Raw genomic sequence first — 23655 nt, forward strand, 5'->3', positions numbered from 1 at the left:
AAACTGACCCCCCAGTAGCAGTCGTAAAACCTCCTGGGCACCCGAGGAGGACCACCAAACACATCCTAGGCAGACCTAATGGGAAGCTAGGCAGACCTCCTCCAGCCAAACAAGAAATAAAGCAAACCCCCCAAAATCCCACAAACAAACAATGCGGTAGCCAGAGAGAATCGCATCCGCTGAGTGTGCGCAGGCTGCGCTGACCACACACTGTGCCCCACTCAGCAGCAATCATTCCCTACGCAGGGCAAGATGGAAAGCACTATAACCCCAGCTCAACCCCAAGTGCATGGTCATTGCGAAGCGATGGAGAACCCAACGGGAGAGTCTCGAACGCCCCAGGGAAGAGAATCCTGAATACGCAAGGGTAGTACTTACAGGGCGTCTAGGAAAGCTAGCCCTAGATACATGCAGCCCTGCATACAGAACACCTGGTCACCACAACCACCCCACACAGCTGGTACAACCACACAGGGAAAAATCCAGACAGGAAAGAGAGGCCAGAGGTAACGTGTGCCCCCCAGTGCACATCAGTCAAGAACTGGAGTGGTGAGTTGCCAGCTCACCTGAGCGGGCCCCCTCTTTCCCCTGTCGGGGGAGGGGGGGGATACTAACGAGCGAGAGTGCTAGTTGAATGACAATATGCTTATTTATTTGTTTTCTTTTGGGGTGAGTTCTTTGGCTCTGTTCAGATGCAGATAGGGGGGCTTGGGCCTCCTTTGATCCCGCTTGGGTTTTGGTGCCCTCTTCGCAGGGTTTGTAGTTGCAGGGGGAGGTTTTTACCCCTCCCCCTTCCTTCCCTGTATGAGTATGATTTCGGGTTGGCTACTCCCTAGGTTCATTTCTGAACTCCCTTGGGTTCCTCGGCTCCTCCTCCTGCTTTTCGCATCCCACCTTGCATGCATCCTAAGCGTTGCATGGGTTTTGTCGGACCCCACATGCTTGATTGGTGGAAGGCTGCTACCATTTTGCAGGTTTACCTGTGGGGGCAAGTTTGAGCGCCTTCACATGTGCTTGTCTGCCTCTGTGCTTCCTTGGGATTTTGACCTTGTCCAGCTGCATGTGCTGGTTCTTACTCTTTTGGCGTCCTTGGCGGCGACTTGTGAGCTCGCGGGCATTTGGCCTTGGTCTTGCGTTTCTTTTCCCTTCTTGAGTTGTCTTCGGACTGGCTTGTGGAGGATGTGGAGGTGTTGAATACCGGGCCTTCGTCTGGGGCTCTGGCCTCAGTGGCTGAAGCACTGGCCTTGGCGGCTGGGGTGCTGGCCTCGGAGGCTGCAGCGTCGTCCGCCCTGTTGAAGCTATTTATGCTTATTCTCAGGGAGGCGGTGGCTCTGTTCTTTGCTTCTCGCCTCGCGTGCTGCCAAGCCGTGCTTGCTCTCTCCTTAGAATCCGCTTGGAACCTGGCTCTTCGGTTTTCATCCCCTTTTTTGTCCGTTGCTGTTTGCAGAACCTTCTGGCACTCAGTTTCTGCAAGCGGCCTCGTCAGAGCAGTCGGACTGCTCTGCGGTGATTCATTGTCTGAACCATGGGTGTTCTCTTCGGTCCTTGGCTCTTTGGGGCTGGTCTCTTTGAGTGACTCGTCTACTGAATTCTCTGGGTTTGGCACACTGTGCGGTTCATATCCAGGGAGTTCATATTCTGGCAAAGAACAAGACGGCGGTCTTCTGGAAAGGCCCTTGGGTCATTGTTGCTTGGTTGGTCAGGCCAGGGAGTGCATATTGTGTTGTGTCTGGTTGCAGCTCTTCACCGTTATCTGCGCGCTTTGTGTTGATCCGATTTCCCTCGTTCCCTTTTCCATGGCTCGGATCTCCCAGGTTGTCTGCAGGGTTATTAAATCTAGCCAGCCTGCAGTCTACCCTCGTGCCCATGATGTTCGTAAGTTTGCTGCTTTGGTTGCTGTGTTTGGCAACATGTCTCGGGCTGACATTTGGGCACGGGGGTTTTGGAGGTCGAACAGGGTACTGGCTGCCTGTTGTCTGGTCACTCTTCGTGGTCTCGTTAGTTTGTGTGAGGCTTTGAGTCGCAGGTTGCAGCCAGTTGTCTCGTTTTGAAGTTGATGTGTGCGTGGCAGCCGCCTCCTGGGCGAGTCCCTCTTTTACTTGTCTTTGGTTAGGTAGCTCCAGGGAGCCGAAGGGGCTCCCCACAGAAAACCACTGTTGAATGTAATAAAATGCCATTTTCTGAGCCCCGCTAGCTCCCTGACTCCCTGGCACCTTCCGATCGGTGGTTTCATTTTGCTTTTGATGCTCAGCCTCCGAACTGAAGGTGTGAGTAGCCGGTGCTGGGGAACCGGGGATCCCCTCTCCCCTTCCAGGAGAGGGGAGGGCAGTACGGACAAGGAGAGCTGCAGCAGGGAATGACGTTTGCTTGTTTGCTTCTTTCCTTATGTTTTTTTGGGGGGAGTTGTCTGTTTGGTCTTCGGTTGCAATTTCTTACCAGTTGGGGTCTGCATTGTTATGCCTACCTTTCTGGGTGCTTAACTCTGGTCGATGGCAGACATGGAATGCTCCCAAACCCATGGGGGTTTCCATAGGCCATTGCTCCCTGTGTCTCTCTGAGAGGGCCAGGTTCTGGCTAGTGGTCCCCAGTAGACAAAACTACATTGACTGATGCCCCAGACTAATATAGCGTATATCAGTTCAATAGCTCCAGGGAGCCTCCGGGGCTCACCCAGAAATTGGCGTTTCATTACATTCAACACTGGTTTTACATCAAGTGGATGAAGGGTATTGGTAAGAGCTGAGAGCATTTTTATTCTACAAAATATATCATATTTTTCATGCAATCAAATTTTTAATTGAGCAAGGAGTTAAATTTTTCCTAGAAGATTCTATTTTGCACAGACCTATGTGGGGGTATACTTGGATAAACACCCACACAGGATTGGGAGTAACCTCAATGATGCTTTATTTACAACATTGATCTTTAAATTTCAAACAATGAATAATTTACACTAATGATATTTAGCCTTCTATTTAGGACTGCATCACATGTCTGATAAATACTTACCAACTTGTATAAAGTGGCTACGGCAATAGTGAAGCAATTCTTGGGGTATCTTATTCCTCCAATTCGTTTTTCTTGTAGTAATTCAAACACATCCAATACCTCCTGGTATTTCTCATTCTTGTACAACAGACTCATTGCAATTTGGTAAGATGCCATCTGGTCAAAAAAGCCTTCCATTTCCTTGGCTTGTAATGCCTGAAAAATATAGTAATACAGTTAATGGAAAACAATAAGGCCACAGAACCTCCTGGCCCCAGGACAGGTCTAAACTTAGTTATGGACTTAGTTATGGTTATCTTGAGATGATTGATTTGATTTGGTGCATGCGATGGTGCATTAACAATTTGCACCAGCACAGTAGGAAGGTCTTCAAACTGTCACCGAGTCATTCTGATGCTAGATAGATAGTGAAGATGTCTCAATCCAGCCTCAGATGGCTTCCAGACATCAGACATTGACAGCACTCAATGTTATGAAATGCCTCTTTCTGGTTGGGCCTCGATGGCTGCCGTGAAGCTAGCTTGCTGAGCTAGCTCTACAAACATGAGTCACATCAACCCTAGGAGTCTGGATTGTTTACCAGAGACCAGAGTCGAAACCTGGTCTTCCCCTCATACAGATTTGCAGGGAACAGCGGACAGTTATGATCACCCTCGCAAAGGAAACATCCAGAAAGTAGGCAAAACAGAATGACCTCACAAACAAGTTATTCGAAAACCCTAGTGGATCATGAAATGACCCAATAGGACCCTGATAGGCCTCCAAAGCCCATGAGCCTGAATATCAGCCCAAGACATATTTGAAAAGGCCACGTTCAATTTCCACTTTTCAGCCGGCATATATTTCGCTGGAGTAATGTTCTGAAAGATAACTCACTGGTTAATTCCATCCCATTTGGAACATAAGCCTTCAGTAATGTTCAATTTCCCTGGTTGCCTCACTAGCCTGTATTTAGCAGAGAATTCATGTAATCTCAAATCTGTAATCTTCTTGTCCCCATTTTTTCTCAAGTGATGGGGACTTTATGATGAATCAAATTCCCCAATAATTTGCCATGTCTTCCCCTCTGACTCTAGCTGATTATAGATTACTGCTATTATCCTCTCCAACTCCTGACTTGTACATTTAACAGCAACTGGCTTTTTATACAAAATATTACTGTTGCTTTAATGATTTGCTTTTACTCTAATTCGTAAGTTATTTCAGCAAATGTTTTGTCTGGTTTTGTTCCCCATTTATCGCTACATTCTCTATGTTTTTCCATTCTCTCTTCCGTAGAGCAGGTGGCTGGGTTATCAGTGTCCCACCTGCATCCTACTTCACAGCTGCAGCAGAACGAAGTTGCTTGGCACTCATTTCACCTCTTTCTGTCATTTTCTCTCTCTTCAGTGTTTGTTCTAGTGGTTCCATAATTTTTCTTTTGGTTATTTTAGAATCAGCATTTTATGCCTAATACTGTCGCCTCTTAACCACTGTGCTGCACCGGCCGAGAAAACTCGTTTGCCCATTACTGTCATTTTCTCTCTCTCTCTTCAGTGTTTGTTCTAGTGGTTTCATAATTTTTCTCTTGGTTATTTTAGAATCAGCATTTTATGCCTAATACTGTTGCCTCTTAACCACTGTGCTGCGCCGGCCGAGAAAACTTGTTTGCCCATTACTGCGCCAACTGAAAAAAAACAGCGTTTAATGTAATGAAACACCATTTTCTGGGTGCGTCCCGGAGACTCCCCGGAGCTATCCATGGCTGATAGGATACCCCTAACTATTTTGCATCAATCGATGTGGGTGGAGTTCTAGGCATACCGGAGACCACGAGCCAGAATCTGGCTGCCTCACAGAGGCACGAGGAGCAATGGCCCATAGAAATGCAAGTGATTTGGAGCATTCTATATCTGCCATCGACCGGGACAGGCACCCAGAAAGGTAAGCGCCACAAAACAAACCCCTATTCTGGTTAACAACGAAAATCGTCAAACGAGTGGACGGAACTCCCCAAAAGAAAAACGAACAAACAAGCATGACATCACACGAGCCGCGCCGCATGTCTGCGCAGCTTCCCCCTCAAAGGGGAAGCCCCAGACCCCTCGCGCCGGCAATCCCCCATCCCAGTTCAGAGGTTGGATATCAAAACCCATGAAAAAAACGCCGACTGCAGGGAGGGAGGGTTGCCGGGAAGCCTCTGGGATTCACCCAGAAAATGATGTTTCATTACATTCAACGCTGGTTTTCTGGGGGGAGCCCCTACGGCCCCCCGGAGCTACTTCACAAAAGACAACAAAAGAAAAAAGGGGACTTACCCAGGAGGCAGTCGGTGCTCTACTCCTCAACTCGAAGTTGAGACAACGGGCTGCAACTACCGACCCAAAGCAACACAGGCCCGACTGGGCCCAGGAACGTTCACAAGGTAGCGTGCTGCCAGGACCCTGTATGACCGCCAAAAACCCCATGCCCGAATGTCAGCCCACGACATATTGCCAAAGATGGTAGCAAGAGCAGCAAACTTACAAACATCATGGGCACAGGGATAGACAGCAGGCTGGCTGGATTTAATTACCCTGCGGACAACCTGAGAGTCCCAAACCCACGAACAGGGAAGAAGGGAAACCAGATCAACCCAAAGCACGTCCCTGGACACAGTAGCCGTAGCGCACATATAACGGCGGAGGACCGTAACCGGACACAACACATGAAGAACACGAGTCAAAAACACCAAATACAAAGACTCGAGGAGAAGAGCGAACCCGTCTCATACCAAACCGGGCCAATCTCCTGAAAGAAGCGGAGCCGAGGAAAAATCTACGGGCTTGAACATCGGACAAGCAGTGCCTGAAACCACGACTGGGCCGGCCACCATGGGGCCAAGAAGACTACTCTACCCTGGTAGGTCTCCAAGCGAGCCAGGACCTGGAGCAACAACCAAACCGGGGAAAGAGGTACAGGAACCCCCCCACCTCGACCAGTCCTGCCGAAAGGAGTCGATCCAGACATCCTCGCAGTCGGGGAAGGGCGCCACATATACCGGAAGACGCCTCGACCATGCCGATGCAAAGAGGTCCACCTCCGGGCGCCCGAACGTCTGGCAGAGCCAACTGAAGGAGTCGGCGTCGACGTCTATTCCATGGAAAGGGGAAGAAAGAAAACGAGATAGGTTGTCCACCAGGACATTGAACACCCCCTGGACATGAACCACCAGGAGAGCCAAACCTCGAGAACTCAGCAGATGAGTCACCCGAAGTTACCAACCCCAAAGAGCCAAGGACCGCATCGAACCCCCTCGGTTTAGGCAATGAACCACCAGGGAGCAGTCCGAATGGAGCCGGATCGTCAATCCACATGCGACCCGAACCCTCCGAAGCGCAAACCACACCGTCGCGAACTCCCACACTGTGCTGTGGACCCAACGGAAGAACAGACACCACCGCCCCTGGCCGGCCTGGTGAGTCGGTCACAAAGTCCCAGGCGAGAGACGGCGCATCTGTGAATACATCAAGGGAGGGCTCGGGAAGGCACCAAAGCATAGAACCCCAAAAAACCCTTAGAGGAAGCTGGCGACGCAGCAGCTGACACAAAGCCCCCGGGGGACGAACACAGCGATCTTGAGAGAGGCGGAAGGGACGTCCCTGAAGGAACCAGAACAGCCGACGAAGCCAAACCCGACCCGGAGGGTAGACCAACATCGCAAAGTTCAAGCTCCCGCACAGACCCTCGAGCAACCACCAGGTGACCCCGGGAGCCCCTCAGAAACAAGCACAGGCGAGACCACAGCCAAAGGAGAGACGCCGGAGGAAGAGATAAGGAAGCGGTCCGAGAGTCCCACACAAGACCCAGCCAGGCCCGAACCTGGGAGGGAACCAGATAGGACTTCCTCCAGTTCACCAGGAACCCAAACCCGGCGAACTGGGAAAGCACCAAATCCCTGGATAGCAGACACGCAGATTGACTGGGAGCCCAAACTAGCCATTCATCGAGGTAAGCCAACACCCGAACACTTACCAGATGCAGACGGGCCACCATGACCCGGGTAAGGCGTGTAAACACCCGAGGTGCCAGATTCAACCCGAAAGGAAGACAACAAAAGCAGTAAGCCTGACGCCCCACAACAAAACCGAGCCAGTCCCTGAACCCCCAGATGAATAGGGACGTCCCAATACGAGTCCTTGAGGTCCAGGGACACCATCCAAGCGCCCAGCTCCAACAGAAGCCGGACCTGGGACAGAGTGGTCATCCGAAACGAGGGGCAAGAAACCCAAGGGTTTAGACGGGACAAGTCTAGAATGAACCGCAGGTCCACACAGTCCCGTTTCAGAACTGGGAACAGGCAGGAAACCCACCTGAGAGACGTCATCATTTCGACCACGCCGAAGCGCACCCACTCCAAGATGACCCGACAGAGCGCAGGAGAGGAAGCCTGCCCCGTCAGCCCCGAACCCCCCAAAGGAGGAGGAGGCACCCAATACCACCTCAGGCCGAGAGAAATAACCCGAAAAGCCCACAAATCATGAGACCAGGCGTGAGTGAACAGAACAAGCCTCCCCCCCCCCCGCCCCATCAATGGGGCAAACCGCGAGAGGGCCACTGCCCCTTACAAGAACCCGACCAGCATGCAGAGTGAACACCGCGCCGACCCGGCACAGGCAGGATTGCAGGCGGCACCGGCACCAAACCTGACACCTGTGGTCGACCTCAATGAACGGAAGTGTGCGAGATCGACAGAATGTATGCCAAACCTCCAATGAGAAATGAGGGCAGTCTGCTAACCAGGAAGACTCCGAAACTTCGTAACAAACCCAGTAAGGACACGAAGAGCCATACACGAAGGAACGCGGATCCATTATGAAAGCATAATCCAGGTCGCACAGGAGGCAAGCAGCGAGGACTTCCCACACCACATGAGATGGGACACGGGAAGCCGAAAACTTCCGGAAAGACGGGATCATGGAACCAAACCCGGGGAGGGGTAGAACCCAAATCCAATTCATACGAGAAAGGAGCGAAAGAGAACAACCTCTCCTTGTAACATCAAGTCCTGTTCCGAGGGTGTAAAAACCCAGGCGGGGTCCAATGGGGACCAAGGCCCCCAAGTCAACCTCTCCCTCGCCCTGAGAACCTCACCCCGAGGAACTGGGGCCGAGTCGTCTTCCAACCCCCACTCCACCCCCCCTGCCTCTACAGATAAGGCAGGAGCAGCCAAAAAAGCAGGAACGAAGGGGGCCCACTGGTCAGATCCAGAAGCTCCAGCTGGAGAACCAGGCTCGAATACCTCCACCGCCACCCCAGAAGGGGACTTTCCCAAGACCACCCGAGTCTCAACACCAACTAGACCATGCCCCGACTCCGAAACCCTCAGATGTTTCGGAGCCAGAAGCAAGGGGGGAGGAACTGGATGAAGCACCGAAGGTGAAGGACAAGGAGGGATGGACAGAACCAAAGTCGAAGAGACTCCCACCCCCTAGTCTGGGTCCGTATAATGAAAATGAGGCAGTCTTGGGGCATCCAGGAAAGCCGACCTATTGCATTGCAGCAACTTAAACCTAGCATGCAATGACTCAGCTACCCGTACCTGCATATAGTAGCTTGGGTGAAGTGGAGCACATACAAACAACAAATGTCACACGACTCCGGGTCAAAAGAATCACCAACACTACAGGCAGCATGGCGGAGGCACAACTGGAGATTGTCATCCTGAGACAAGGGAACAGAGCAACCATCAACCTTGCACGAAGCGAGATGGGACTCAGGGAGTCGCATCGATCAGACCATGGAGCCCCAGCGGGGTTTTCCAGGGCCCTTAGCCTTGGTAACACGTAAAGAGAAGCTCAGGCAGAGTACAGTACAACCTCGATTCAACGTACCCCAATTCAACGAATCTCCGGCTAGTTCACACACTTTTCAGGCCAGACTTACTCACCCGGTTCGACGAACAATGGTTCGCCGAAGCTGGGGATGTTCGGATTTGCTTACGATGTCGAAACAGAGTTCACAGACTGGTGGAAAACTTTCCCATTCTATCACAGATTACACTTAATAATTTGCTCATATGACAAGTTCGATTACACAAGTGGACCACACAAGTGGACTGCACAAGTGGTCCACAAGTGGACTGCACAAGTGGTCCACAAGTGGTCCACAAGTTTACGATGTTGGGACAGAGTTCACAGAGTGGTGAAAAACTTTTCCATTCCATCACAGGTTACAATTAATAATTCCTTCATATGACAAGTTGAATCACTCAAGTGGACCACAAGTGGTCCACAAGCTTATGATGTTGGGACAGAGTTCACAGAGTGGTGGAAAATTGTCTCATTCTATCTACAATTAATAATTCCTTCATAAGACAAGCTGGATCACACAAATGGTCTACACAACAAGTAAAGCATATCAACCAAACACCAGCCAGAGTGGTCCACACAAGTGAACGACTGAGTTTCAATGATTTTCGTTCACTGATTTGTGGCACACGTATCTTTGTAAATTAATTTAAAGGCTGAAGCGTGAATAGCTAGCTAATGTGTTGAAATCTTCTTATATAAATTTTCTGTGATGAAACAAGATGAGTGAGGGTGGACAGATAAGGGAATACTGTACTGTAAGCCTCACTTTACAGTGAGGTTTCACTCACTTTCGTCTGTGTCATCATAGTTCAGTAACCCATGACTTTGAATGTTTCAGATTAATAAATCATTTCTAAAACTGGTGTTTAATAACTCTTTATTATCCTAATTAAACCAAACTAAATAAAACCAAAAATATACTGTAATATGATTGATATCTGCTATTTGAGAAATTATTCACGTATTTGGCGGCTCACAAGTCCAGCGCGAGTGGACAGGTCTAATCCGTGTGCACACAACACCATGCTTGTTTTGTTCGATTTCATCGCCATAGTTCAGTGACCTATGGCTTCAAAATAATAAAATTAATAAATCAGTTCTAAAATAAGTATTTTCATGGCTCTTATTATTGTAATAATGTTGCTAAACTAAATATATAACCCAAAAATATATAATTTGATGTAAATCCAATATTTGAGAGAAATTTATGTTATTGGAAATTAAACACAACACCATGCGCGTTTTGTTCGATTTCGTCGCCACAGTTCAGTGACCTATGGCTTCAAAATACAATGGGGCCTCGACTTACAACGCTAATCCGTTCCCAGAGATGGATCGTAAGTCGAAGTGATTTTTCACATAAGAAATAAAGGAACTTGAATTAATCCGTTCCCCACCCTCCAAAATATAAAGATACAAATATATTTTATACTGAATACAATGTTTTTTTCTAACTACAATACAGTACCTAAGTTTATCTTACCTTTATGGAGGGCTCGTGATGGCATATGGAAGATGGTGATGAGGGGGGAGAAGGAGAGTTGTTACTGTTTGGAAGGGGAATCCCCTTCCATTATCACATCAAGCAGTGATGTTTTCTCTGGGGTACTCTCTCTCTCTCCTACGTTTTGCCTGAATGCCACACTAGGACCTGGTTGTGGTTCAGTGCTTGTTTGTCTCACTACAAATTTGTCAAGAGACATTTGTTTTTCCCTTCGTTTTAACATTTGTCTGTAATGATGCATCACTTTAGCTCCCATAATGTCCTTTTTCTTAGCCAGTATGGTGGATATCGTTGACTGAGATTTGTTGTACTGCCTAGCCAGTCCAACAGCCCGCACACCATCTTCATATTTACGAATGATCTCTTGTTTCTGCTCTATGATCATCCTTACATGGGATCTCATATGTTGAGCCTTACCACTGACTTTCCTGGGACTCATGGCGTGATATGTAATAATTACTTTAATGTTCAAAATGCAAAAAATCACCACAAAAGTGAAATTTCTTATAGGCGCGATCGTCACTAAGCGGACAGCTGTAGTAAACTGAGGCAGGTCGGCCGCATGACCGAGAACCACGAGCTCGGTCGACCCGAACGTGTACCAACAAATATCCTAAGTCTACGACACCATCGGATGTCGAGTCGCATTTTTCGATGAAATTTACATCGTAACTCGAAATTATCGTAAGTAGGGGTAATCGTAAGTTGAGGTGCCACTGTAATAAAAATAATAAATCAGTTCTGAAATAAGTATTTTTCATAGCTCTTATTATCCTAATAACGTTGCTAAACTAAATATATAACCCAAAATTATATAATTTGATATAAATCGAATATTTGAGAGAAATTTATGTTACTGGATCTGGCTTAAACACCAGCCTACTGTAGGGTGTACGTATAGACCTAGTCTGCGTTCGTACAGTATGCACCCAGTGCCCATAGCTTTGTCTGTGATTGACGTACAGTATTTAACCGCCGGTGGAAGAATAATTATGGAATTTACCATTTTTGACTACAGCTGTATTGTTATACCTGTACAACAAAATGTCTCAGGGGCTTACTAATAGTGCCTTATTAATGCCAAAAATGAAGCAATATTTTGCAAGAACTTGTAGCAGAAAATCAACCAGCACGAGCACAGCCGTACCCAGCACAAGAACAGACGTACCCAGTACGAGCACAGCTGTACCCAGCACTGGTACAACATCAAAGCTGATGCAAACATCTAAAAACATCGTGTGTGGTGTGAACAGTTAGAACAAGTGTTAAATTTAAGTGTGTACATAGTGTTAAAATTAAAGTTGCACTAATTTTAGTGTACAATAGTTTTCATAAACTGTATTGTAGTACTCAACATACAGCAGAACTACTTAATCAACAGTGTTAACAGTATAATACACTGCAGTACGTATTTACTGTACAGCAGTCACAACTCCATGAGACTTCAAGATAGACATAACTCCAACAATAAGGTAAATAACAAATGTAACATAGTATTTTATAGTAAGAGTAATATTATATAGGTACAGTATATATGATAATGCATTTTTATCATGTACAAGAAAAAGACACTGACGCAAACGCCTCCTGAAGGTCACCTCTTGCAACGCATCCAACGTACTGGGGTTGGTCCCATATAGTACGTTGAATCGAGGTTGTACTGTACAGCTAACCGGCGCCCCAAAATTACTAATCAAACTGCTAAAAGCTGCATCCCCGGGACGTGTACACTCACGGGGGCCTAGTGGAGTACCTCCAAAAGCAATAGGGTATGGTGTTTCATTACATTCAACGCTGGTTTTCTGGGGGGAAGCCCCTTTGGCTTCCCGGAGCAACCTAACCAAAGATAAAACAAGAGGGACTTACCCGGGAGGCGGTCCCCACTCACTCCTCAACTCGAAGTCGAGACAACTGGCTGCAACTGCCGACCCAATGCAGCACATGCCTGACTAGGGCCAGGAACGTTGACAAGGTAGCGAGCGGCCGGGAACGTTGAAAAGGTAGCGAGTGGCCAGGAACGTTGACAAGATAGTGAGTGGCCATGACCTTGTTCGACCTCCAAAAACCCTGTGCCCGATTGTCAGCTCAAGACATTTTACCGAAGACGACAGCCAACAACGCAGCAAATTTACGCAGGATAGGGCATAAAGATAGACCGCAGGCTGGCTGGACCGAATAACCCTGCGAGCAACATGGGAGACCCGAGCCCTAGAACAGGGAAAAAGGGAAACTGGGTCGAAACCCAAAGCTCATCCCTGGCCACCGAGGCCGTGGCGCGCAAGTAAAGGCGAAGAGCTGCAACCGGACACAACACATGATCCCCGCCCCCTCGGCCAAACATCTACAACCCAAGGACCCCTCTGGAAAGCAACAGTCTCATTCTTTGCCAGAAAAGGAGGAGATGGATGCAAACAAGCATGCCTACTAACAGGACCAAAAGATCAGAAACCCTTGCACCAGAGGAGAGCATGAAGCTCCCCAACACAACCCCCAGAGGCCAATGCCAACAGGAAAAAAGAGCCTTCACAAAACAATCTTGAACCGAAGGGGCCACAACAAACCAAGGAGGAGAGAGAAAAGACAACAACGGTCTAAACACCAGAACGGCTCAGGCAGCGCATGAGCAGGCCGGAGGTGAAACGACACACAAGACAGCTTGCGGAATGGAACAGAAGTAACTTCCACCCCGAACGCAAGCTGCAGGGGCTCTGCCAGCGTTGCACAATATGAGGCGACAGTATTCGGCTTGACAGTCCTGAAACATCCAAGACAGGAAGGACAAGACAACCCTATTCGAAACAGAAGAATACTTACAAACAACAACATGGAAAGGACCTAGGGCACGGACGAAACCACAGACAAAGCTACTAACACACACTCAAGTCCTGGTCCTTATAACCAAAACGGAACAGTCTCGGGGCATCCGGGTGAGCAACCAGTCTAGCACGCTGCAGCAACTTATAACATGCATGCAACGCCGAAGCTGCCAGCACTCGAAGATCAATATCAGTGGACTGGGTGATCTAGAGAACAAGCAAGCAAGCAACACCACTCGCAGGACTCAGGGGTAGAAGATGTCACCAACCCAACAGGCAGCATGCAGGAGGCAAAACAGGTGATCGTCACCCCTTAGACAAGGGGACAGAGCAACCTTCAAACTCGCACAAAGAGAGATGGTACCCAGAAGAATGTATTTATCGGACCACTGAGCCCCAGTGGGGTTTTCCAGGGCCACACAGGAGTTTCTATAGAACATTTGTTTCTCGTGCCTCTCTGAGGGGGAAGGGGGGGCCCAGGTTCTGGCTCGTGATCCCCAGTAGGCCTAAGAACTCCATTCACTTTGACTGATGCCAGGGTTTAATACATTCATATCAGCCCCAGATACCTCCGGGGAACCAAAGGGGATCCCCCAGAAAGTGTGTGTGAAACTATACATATTATAATTTTAATGAATTTTGAACAAGTAATATTGCAACAATAAACATTTATTGTGGACACATTACTGACACATGTATCATAGTTCCATGGAACATTATGAACGTTCTACTATATAGGTAATGTAAAGGACACAATTATGCATCATATACGATCATAAAAAACCAGCATTGAATGTAATGAAACGCCATTTTCTGGGTCAATCTCGGAGGCTCCCCAGAGCTATCCAGGCTGAATGGATATGTGTAACTTTCTGGCATCAGTCAAAGTGCTAGGAGTTCTTGCCTACTGGGGACCACGAGCCAGAACCTGGCCCCCTCAGAGAGGCACGAGGAGCAATGGCCTATAGAAACCCCTTTGTCGTTGGGAGCATTCTATGTCTGCCATCGACCAGGAAAGGCACCCAGAAAAGTAGGCGCCCCAAAACAAACCCCTATTCTGGTGAAAATATTACTACCGAAAGCCGAACGAGTGAACAGAACTCCCCAAACAAAATTATCAAACTAGCATGACGTTATCACGTCGCTGCGCCACCGTCTGCGCAATCACCCCTTCCCGGGGAGGGGGAAGGGGGAGCCCCAGACCCTTCGTACCAGCGATCCAACTGGCAGATCTTAGGCTGGATGTCAAAATACGCAAAAAACCAGCGTTGAATGTAATGAAACGCCATTTTCTGGGTGAGTCCCGGAGGCTCCCCGGAGCTATCCCAGGCTGATATGCTAATGTCAGACTTTGGCATCAGTCATGTGTATGGAGTTCTTAGGCCTACCGGGGACCACGGCCAGAACCGGGCCCCCTCAGAGAGGCAAGGGGAGCAATGGCCTATAGAAGCCCCCGTGTAGTTGGAAGCATTCTATGTCTGCCATCGACCGGAACAGGCACCCAGAAAGGTAAGCGCCCCAAAACAAACCCCTATTCTGGTTAAAATTGCTACCTAAAACCGAACTAGTGGATAGAACTCCCCAACCGAAAACAAGCAAACTAGTGTGACGTCACACACTGCCGCGCCGCTGTCTGCGCAGCTCCCCCCTCCCCGGGAGGGGGAAGGGGGAGCCCCAGACCCCCCGCGCCGGCTACCCACACCTCAGTTCTTGAGGCTGGATGTCAAAAACGCGAAAAACCGCCGACCGGAGGGAGGGAGGGATGCCGGGAAGCCTCCGGGACTCACCCAGAAAATGGCGTTTCATTACATTCAACGCTGGTTTTCTGGGGGGAGCCCCGTCGGCTCCCCGGAGCTAACTACCCACAGACAGAAAAAGAGGGACTTACCCGGGAGGCGGTCGTCGCACACCCCTCAACTCGAAGCCGAGACAACTGGCTGCAACCGCCGACCCAAAGCAACACAGGCCCGACGAGGCCCAGGGACATTCACAAGGTAACGCGCAGCCAGGACCCTGGTCGACCGCCAAAATCCCCGCGCCCGAATATCAGACCAAGACATATTCCCAAAGACGGCAGCAAGAGCCGCGAACTTACGAACGTCATGGGCACGGGGATAGACCGCAGGCTGGCTGGACCTAATAACCCTGCGGACGACCTGAGAGACCCGAACCCGCGAACAGGGAAGAAGGGAAACCGGATCAACCCACAGCGCGTCCCCGGACACAGAAGCTGTGGCGCGCAAATAACGGCGAAGCGCCGCAACCGGACACAAAACATGATGCACCCCCGGCCTGACCAACCAAGCATCAACCACCCATGGACCCCTCCGGAACGCAGCAGTCTCATTCTTCGCCAGAAAAGAAGGAGACGGCTGCAAACGAACAACACTATCACCACGACCAAAAGAGCAGAAACCCCTGCGCCGGAGGAGAGCATGAAGCTCCCCTACCCGACCCCCAGAGGCCAAAGCCAACAAGAAAAGTGCCTTGGAAAAACAATCCTGGACCGAAGGGGCCACAACGAAACGAGGAGATGAAAGGAAAGCGAGCACTCTGTCCAAAGACCAGGACGGCTCAGGCGACGCATGAGCAGGCCGGAGGTGAAACAATGCACGAGACAGCTTGCGAAACGGCGCAGACGTAACACCGATACCGAAAGCAAGCTGAAGCGGCTCCGCCAGCGCCGCACGATACGAAGCGACAGTGTTAGGCATAAGATGACAGTCCTGAAACAACCACGAGAGGAAGGACAAGACCACCCGAACAGACAAGGAGCTAACACGACGAAGACGCAAAAAGAAACGGAAGGACCGCCAGGAAACTTCATACTGCCGCCGAGAAGAAGCCCTCAGGTGGGACACCAACAAGGAGGCCACCTGATCACCAGAGATGATGATAGACTCGAGTCAAAAAAACCATACGCGAAGACTCGAGGAGAAGATCGAACCAGCTACGTGACGTACCGGCCCGATCTGCTGGAAGAGGCGGAGCCGCGGGAAAACCCTCGGGTTCGGACACCGAGCAACCAGCGCCTGAAACCAAGGCTGGGCCGGCCACCAAGGGGCCAGAAGGACAACTCTCCCCCGGTAAGTCTCTAAGCGAGTCAGGACCTGGAGCAACAGCCGAACCGGGGGAAAGAGGTACAGGAACCCCCACCTCGACCAGTCTAGCCGAAAGGCATCGACCCCGACAGCCTCGCAATCGGGGAAGGGCGCCGCATAAACGGGAAGACGCCGTGACCACACCGACGCGAAGAAGTCCACTTCGAGGCGCCCGAACGTCTGGCAAAGCCAACGGAAGGACTCGTCGTCGACCGTCCACTCCGTGGAGAGGGGAACGAAGCGAGACAGGGCGTCGGCCAAGACGTTGGACACGCCCCGTACGTGAACCGCCAGGAGAGCCAAACCCCGAGAACTCAGCAGACGAGTCACCCAAAGCGACCAACCCCAAAGAGACAAGGACCGCATCGAACCCCCGCGGTTCAGGCAATGAACCACCGGAGAGCAGTCCGAATGGAGCCGAATCGTCGATCCGCGGGCCACCCGAATCCTCCCCAGAGCAAACCACACCGCCGCGAACTCCCGCACCGTACTGTGAGCTCGACGGAAGGACGGATCCCAACGCCCCTGGCCGGCCTGGTGAGCACTGGTCACAAAACCCAGCCGAGAGACGACGCATCCGTGTACACAACGAGCGAGGGCTCGGGTAGGCGCCAAGGCACTGAACCCCGAAAAACCCGAAGAGGAAGCCGGTGACGCAGCAACCGACGCAAGTCCCCCGGGGGTCGAACTCTGCGATCGCGAGAGAGGCGGAAGGGGGAACCCCGAAGGAACCAGAACAGCCGTCGAAGCCAAACCCGACCCGGCGGGTAGACCACCATCGCGAAGTTCAGGCTCCCGCACAGCCCCTCGAGCAACCGCCGGGTGACCCGAGGGCCCTCCAGAAACAGACGAAGGCGGGACCGCAGCCGCAGGAGAGACTCCGGAGGGAGAGACAAGGAGGCGGTTCGAGAGTCCCACACGAGACCCAGCCAAGTCCGAACCTGAGAGGGAACCAGATGGGACTTCCTCCAGTTCACCAAGAACCCGAACCCGGCGAGCTGGGAAAGAACCAAATCCCTGGCTAGCAAGCAAGCTGACTGGCTGGGAGCCCAAACCAGCCAGTCGTCGAGGTAGGCCAACACCCGAACACCTAGGAGACGCAACGAGCCACCACAACCCGTGTAAGGCGTGTGAACACGCGAGGTGCCAGGTTCAACCCGAACGGGAGACAACGAAAACGGTAACTCAGACGCCCCACTACAAAACCGAGCCAGTCCCTGAACCGCGGATGAATCGGGACATGCCAATAAGCGTCCCGGAGGTCCAGGGACACCATCCAAGCTCCCGGCTCCAAGAGGAGCTGAACCTGAGACAGCGTAGTCATCCGAAAGGAGGGGCAATGAACCCAGGGGTTCAGACAGGACAAGTCCAGAATGAACCGCAGGTCCGCGCAGTCCCGTTTCGGAACCGGAAACAGACGGGAAACCCATCTGAGGGACGACGTCGTTTCGACGACGCCCAAGCGTACCCACTCCAAGACGACTCGACAGAGCGCAGGGGAAGAAGCCTGCCCTGCCAGCCCCGACCCCCCAAAGGGGGGAGGGGCCACCCAACGCCACCGCAGGCCGCGAGACACGACCCGAAAGGCCCACGAATCGTGGGACCAGGCGCGGGCGAACAGCGCAAGCCGCCCCCCCATCGCCCCGTCAAGGGGGCAAACCGCGAAAGGGCCGGCGACCCTTACGAGACCCAGAACCCCGCACAGCGCGAACACCGCGCCGACCAGACGAGGGAGGGTCCGCAGGAGGAGCCAACCCCAAACCTGACACCAGAGGCCTACCACGACGAGAGGAACCCCGAGCCCTGGCACGACCTTTCCGGGAAGACCCACCCCGGGACCCCCGGAAAACCAACAAGTCCGACATCGGACGACAAGCCGCCGACGCAGCCTGAATAAACTGCGCCACGGCCGACTCCCCAAACAGGAGAGGACAAAAAGGTGAAGAACGCCTAAGAGCCAGAGCCCAAGCAGATTCCACGGAGGAACCCAGCACCGCCTGCCGACACGCGAGACGGGAAGCATAGAACAGGGAAACCGCATCCCGCAAAATCGGCGTGAACAGCTTCAACAAGGCAGCCGACGAACGCGCAGCCGAGGACAAGGTGCCGGACCCCGGGACGGACCCAAGCGTCCCCACATCCTCCACGAGCCAATCCGAAGACAGCTCCAGGAGGGAAAAGAACCGCAAAGCCGAACACAAAAGGCCCCGGGCGCGCAAGTCCTCCGCAACGAGCGCCGCCGAAAGGGAGGGAACCTGCACATGGAGCTGAAGAACGCCCACATCGCGGGGAAGGGCAGGGGCAAACAAGCACTCATTCAGGTACTCAAGTTCACCCCCCAGGAAAACCTGAAGCACCGTGGAAGCTTCCCGCCACTCCAGCGTGCGGGAACGACAGAAGGAATGCCAGGAATCCAGACCAAACAAGGGGCAGTCTGCTAGCCAGGACGACTCCGGAACCTCGTAACGGAGCCAGAAAGGGAACGAAGTCCCAAACCTGAACGTGGACGGATCCATTTCCGAGGCATAATCCGGGTCACGCAGGAGGTAAGCTGCAAAGGTCGCTCGCACCACACCAGGTTGGATGCGATAAGCCGAAAACCTCCGGAAGGACGGAACCGACGTACCCGGGGGAACACGGAACCGAACCCGGGGAGGGGCCGACACCAAATCCAACTCGTACGCAGAGGGGGGGAAAAGAAAACCCCACTCCTTGTAACAATAAGCCCCGCTCAGTGGGAAGAAAAACCCAGGCGGGGTCCAGCGGGGCCCAAGGCCCCCAAGTCAGCCCCTCCCCAGCCTCGAGGTCCGTCACCACAGGACCCGAGGCTGAGTCCTCTCCCCAAGCCCCGACCCCACAAGACAAGGACGGAGCAGCCGGAAAAGCTGGAGGAAGGTGGGCCCACTGGTCAGACCCTGAAGCTTCGGCCGGGAGACAAGACTCGAATGCCTCTGCCGCCCCCCCGGAAGGGGCAACCCCCGAAGCTGCCCGAGTCTCGAGATCAAGTAACCCCTGCTCCGACCCCGAAACCCTCAGACGCTTCGGGGCCGGAAGCAGGGGCGGGGGACCAGAACGAACAGAAGGGGAAGGACGAGGAGGTGCGGACTGAACCAGGATCGAAGCGAGCCCCACCCCCAAGTCCGGGTCTCGAAAAGCAAAGCGGGGCAGCCCCGGGGCATCCGGGGAAGCAACCAACCGAGCGCGTTGCAACAGACGAAACCTAGACTGCAACGCACGTGCCGCCCGTACCCGAATAGAATCATCAGAGGATTGGGTAAATTGAGTCACAAGCAAGCAGCAACACTCACAGGACTCAGGGTCGAAAGTATCACCGACCCAACAGGCAGTGTGGCAGAGGCAAAAACAATGAGGGTCACCCTGAGACAAGGGGACCGAGCAACCCTCAAACTCGCACACAACGAGTGGGGACTCCGGGGTCACATCCATCGGACCCACGCGCCCCCTAGGGGATTCCCAGGGTCCTGAGCGTTTACTTTAAGAGGACTCGCGCTCAGGTAGTCCCAGGCAGGGTGCTGCAAACCGGCGCCCAAAACTACCAAGCAAACTTCTAAAGCTAAACCCCAGGGACGTGTACACTCACGGGGACCTAGCAGGGGGCGCCATCGAGGAGAACAGTGGAAGGGCAAAAACAAACTGAATAAAATGACAGAACCCCCCACCAGGCAAAAACAAAAAGAAAAACAAAACCCCGCAAGAGGACAGCGAACCCCAAGGAACAGAGCCGGCCGCGATGTCGGGAAATACAAGCTGAGCAGCACCCTGCGCCCCTACCAGTGCAAACTGCCTCTTACCTGCCGGTAACAAGGGAGAACAGAACACCCAAGAGCCCAACAGGCGGCCGAAAAACCGAAAGGTAAAACGGACCAGCAGAGGCAGACCCCGAGGAGCCTGTGGAAGGTGGCCCCAAGCCCCAAGGGCAGTACTTACAGGGCACCTAGGGAAGGCAGCCCTAGGCGCATACAGCCCGAGTACTGAAGATAACTCCTGGCTCTCGCACCCACAAAACTAACACCACACGCAAAGCACAGTGCAGTAGCGACACCGGAGCCAGAGCACACGACCATCGCCTATAGCATCAGCCTCAAGAACTAAGGTGTGGGTAGCCGGCGCGGGGGGTCTGGGGCTCCCCCTTCCCCCTCCCGGGGAGGGGGGAGCTGCGCAGACAGCGGCGCGGCAGTGTGTGACGTCACACTAGTTTGCTTGTTTTCGGTTGGGGAGTTCTATCCACTAGTTCGGTTTTAGGTAGCAATTTTAACCAGAATAGGGGTTTGTTTTGGGGCGCTTACCTTTCTGGGTGCCTGTTCCGGTCAATGGCAGACATAGAATGCTTCCAACTACACGGGGGCTTCTATAGGCCATTGCTCCCCTTGCCTCTCTGAGGGGGCCCGGTTCTGGCCGTGGTCCCCGGTAGGCCTAAGAACTCCATACACATGACTGATGCCAAAGTCTGACATTAGCATATCAGCCTGGGATAGCTCCGGGGAGCCGACGGGGCTCCCCCCAGAAAACGCCGCCGACCGGAGGGAGGGAGGGATGCCGGGGAGCCTCCGGGACTCACCCAGAAAATGGCATTTCATTACATTCAACACTGGTTTTCTGTTGGGAGCCCCGTCAGCTCCCAGGAGCTACCTCACCACAGATAAGGAAAATAGGGAAGACTCCAGGAGGCGGATGCCACGCGCCCTAACCTAAAAAACCAAGACCACAGACGAAACAAAGACCCTGCAGACCCAAACCCCCAAACAGGAACGAGAGAAGAAGGGAACGTGAACAACCAAAACACGTCCATGACCCTAAAGGCCAAGATACGCAGAGAACAGCAAAAAAAACGCAACCTCAAAGGAGCAACGTAACCAACTCCAGCAGGGAAGAAAGACGCACGCATCCCTCAGGCATCCAAGAAAAGAACTACGCAGGACGTGAACTGCAGGAAAGCAAACACACCCGTTTCGGAAAAGGAACAAAGAAAAACCGGAGCCAGGACCAAGATTTCAAGGGATGGCAGAATAAAATGCATGGCACTTCCACCAAACACAACATCCTTGATCCAGCCCATGGACCAAGGTGTCATCCTTGCTGCTAAACGTATGTACCAAACAGCAATACTTGAATATGTTTTAGTTGTTTACCTAGCGAGGAAGATGAATTGACAGGAAAGGATACAAGGGCTCAAAGAACACAAAAAATCTAAAAAAGTACACAATCAGGGAAGCAATATTTCATTGGGCTAGGCTTTGGAATAAAGTGAATGAAACCACACTAACAAATTCATGGAAGAAACTGTTAACAGAGAGGCCTAGATGTGACTCAGTAGTATCTGATAGTGAATTCGAAGGTTTTGAAAAAGAAGCCAGTGATTTTGAAGGGTTTGAAGAAACAATCCGTATAATGTTGCTCCAAGCTGGTCAGGGTGTACAAGTGAATGATATCAATAAATGGTTAGAAAATGATTACGATCCTGGTTATGAATTGTTAACTGAAGAACAGATTGCGCAAAGTGTTCTCGGAAATGATTCTGATGACTCTGATGATGACTCTAATGATGACTCAGACGATGTTGGTGAGGCTCTGCCTAGAGGTGTTGGATATCAGAAAAGATTGGAACAAATTGAGGAACTCATTGAATATTCAAGAAAAAGTAAACATGAGGTTGTTGGATATTTTTATGTACACTTTACAGCCTTTAAGCAATGTCTCAGAACGTTAGCCAGAGAAAATCAGATTCAGATAAAAAATATATAAATTCATGATTTCAACAGTTCGTGAAAAATCTTTGTCGACAAGCCATCCTGCACCCGCCGATGCACAATTCCCATCAACAAGTCACGCAGCCTCCGCCGGCAACGAATGCTCTACAAGCCATGCTGCACCCGCCGATACTAAATTCCCATCGACAAGTCGTGGAGCATCCGCCGCAACGAATGCTCTACAAGCCATGCTGCACCCGCCGATACTAAATTCCCATCGACAAGTCGTGGAGCATCCGCCGCAACGAATGCTCTACAAGCCATGCTGCACTCGCCGATGCTGAATTCCCATCGACAAGTCGTGGAGCATCCGCCGACAACAAATGCTCTACAAGCCATGTTGCACCCGCCGATGCTGAATTCCCATCGACAAGTCGTAACAAGTCATCCACTAACGATATAAAATATGATTGAAAGGCATATAAATTAGTGTAAAAAGTGTTGATAGAGTACAGTATTGTAAGTGTTAATGATTAATTAAGCCTTGACAAAAAGATACTGTACAGTGTAAATAAACAGTAGAAATAATTTTCACTAGTGAAGTAGAATTAGAACTCATGTGAATTAGTAGTAAGCCTAACTGTTGTGTGAAGTGAATGCTTGAAAATAAGTGTACATACTGTATGTACCCTGTATACAATATAAACAATATAAAACAAGCGCTGCAGAGGATGACGTAATCTTCAGCTTCATTAAAAGTAGGTCAGTTTACCAATTTTATTATAGTATTACAACATATTAATTGTTTTTTCAACAGAAGCTACATATTAGTCTCTGCAAATGTATATTCTACCGTTAGCAGAGAAAAGGTGAGCTCAAAATATTTCATATTGGCTAGCTCTCAGTTACATAGTGACAAGGCTCGATCGCCATTGTATGGCCTGGCTGCCACAGCCTGTGAAAATACATTACCTGCACTGTTCAGGGTAAAACAAAACACATCTCTAAAATTTTATTGAGAAAATATTAACAATCACTGATTGATACATGAAATATTTTGCAATACAAAGGAATGAATCAATTTTTTCCCACCCATCTGGACTTGATCAGACCATGTTCACACATCATCCATGCAGCAGCCACCAGCTGGCTTAATCATCGATGTGGCACTAAATTGGAACGCAATTACACAATGAACTTTATTTCATTTTAGTTATACAGTATAAAATATATCCTACCTGAATGTTACTTGAAAAATTACCCGACCCGACTTAACTTCGGTAATAACGGAGCTCCGGAAATAACGACCAGGGTACAACCCCATATAGGCCGTTAAATTGAGTGGATACTGACTGCGCAACGGCGAAAGCCTCAAACAAGACAGGACAAAAGAGGAAGACATCCTAAGAGCCAAAGCCCAAGCAGATTCCACAGAGGAGGCAAGCACCGTCTGCCAACACGCGAGCTGGGAAGCATAAAACAGAGCAAACGCATCCTGCAAGATCGGCGCTAAAAGCTTCAGCAAGGCAGCCCACAAGCAAGCTGCCGAGGCCAAGGCGCCAGACCCAGGAACAGACCCAAGCGCCCCCACATCTCCGTGAGCCATTCAAAAGACAGCTCCAGGAGGGAAAAGAAGTGCAAGGCCACAACCAAAAGGCCCCGAGCGCGCAAGTCCTCCGCCACCTG

The 23655-nt window shown here is 51.1% G+C and overlaps 1 protein-coding gene across 3 annotated transcripts in view; it reads right to left on the bottom strand.

Annotated features, from left to right (window-relative positions):
• Nucleotides 1–23655, bottom strand: part of LOC123768263 (pentatricopeptide repeat-containing protein 2, mitochondrial) — a 146949-nt gene that overhangs the window by 63089 nt on the left and 60205 nt on the right. For all 3 annotated transcript variants that reach the window (XM_069307051.1, XM_069307053.1, XM_069307052.1), the window contains one exon: nt 3010–3204. In XM_069307051.1, the coding sequence (XP_069163152.1) occupies nt 3010–3204 (195 nt within the window). The remainder of the gene's footprint in view (nt 1–3009; nt 3205–23655) is intronic.

This window comes from Procambarus clarkii, chromosome 59, assembly GCF_040958095.1.
Source record: "Procambarus clarkii isolate CNS0578487 chromosome 59, FALCON_Pclarkii_2.0, whole genome shotgun sequence".
Taxonomy (NCBI): Eukaryota; Metazoa; Arthropoda; class Malacostraca; order Decapoda; family Cambaridae; genus Procambarus; species Procambarus clarkii.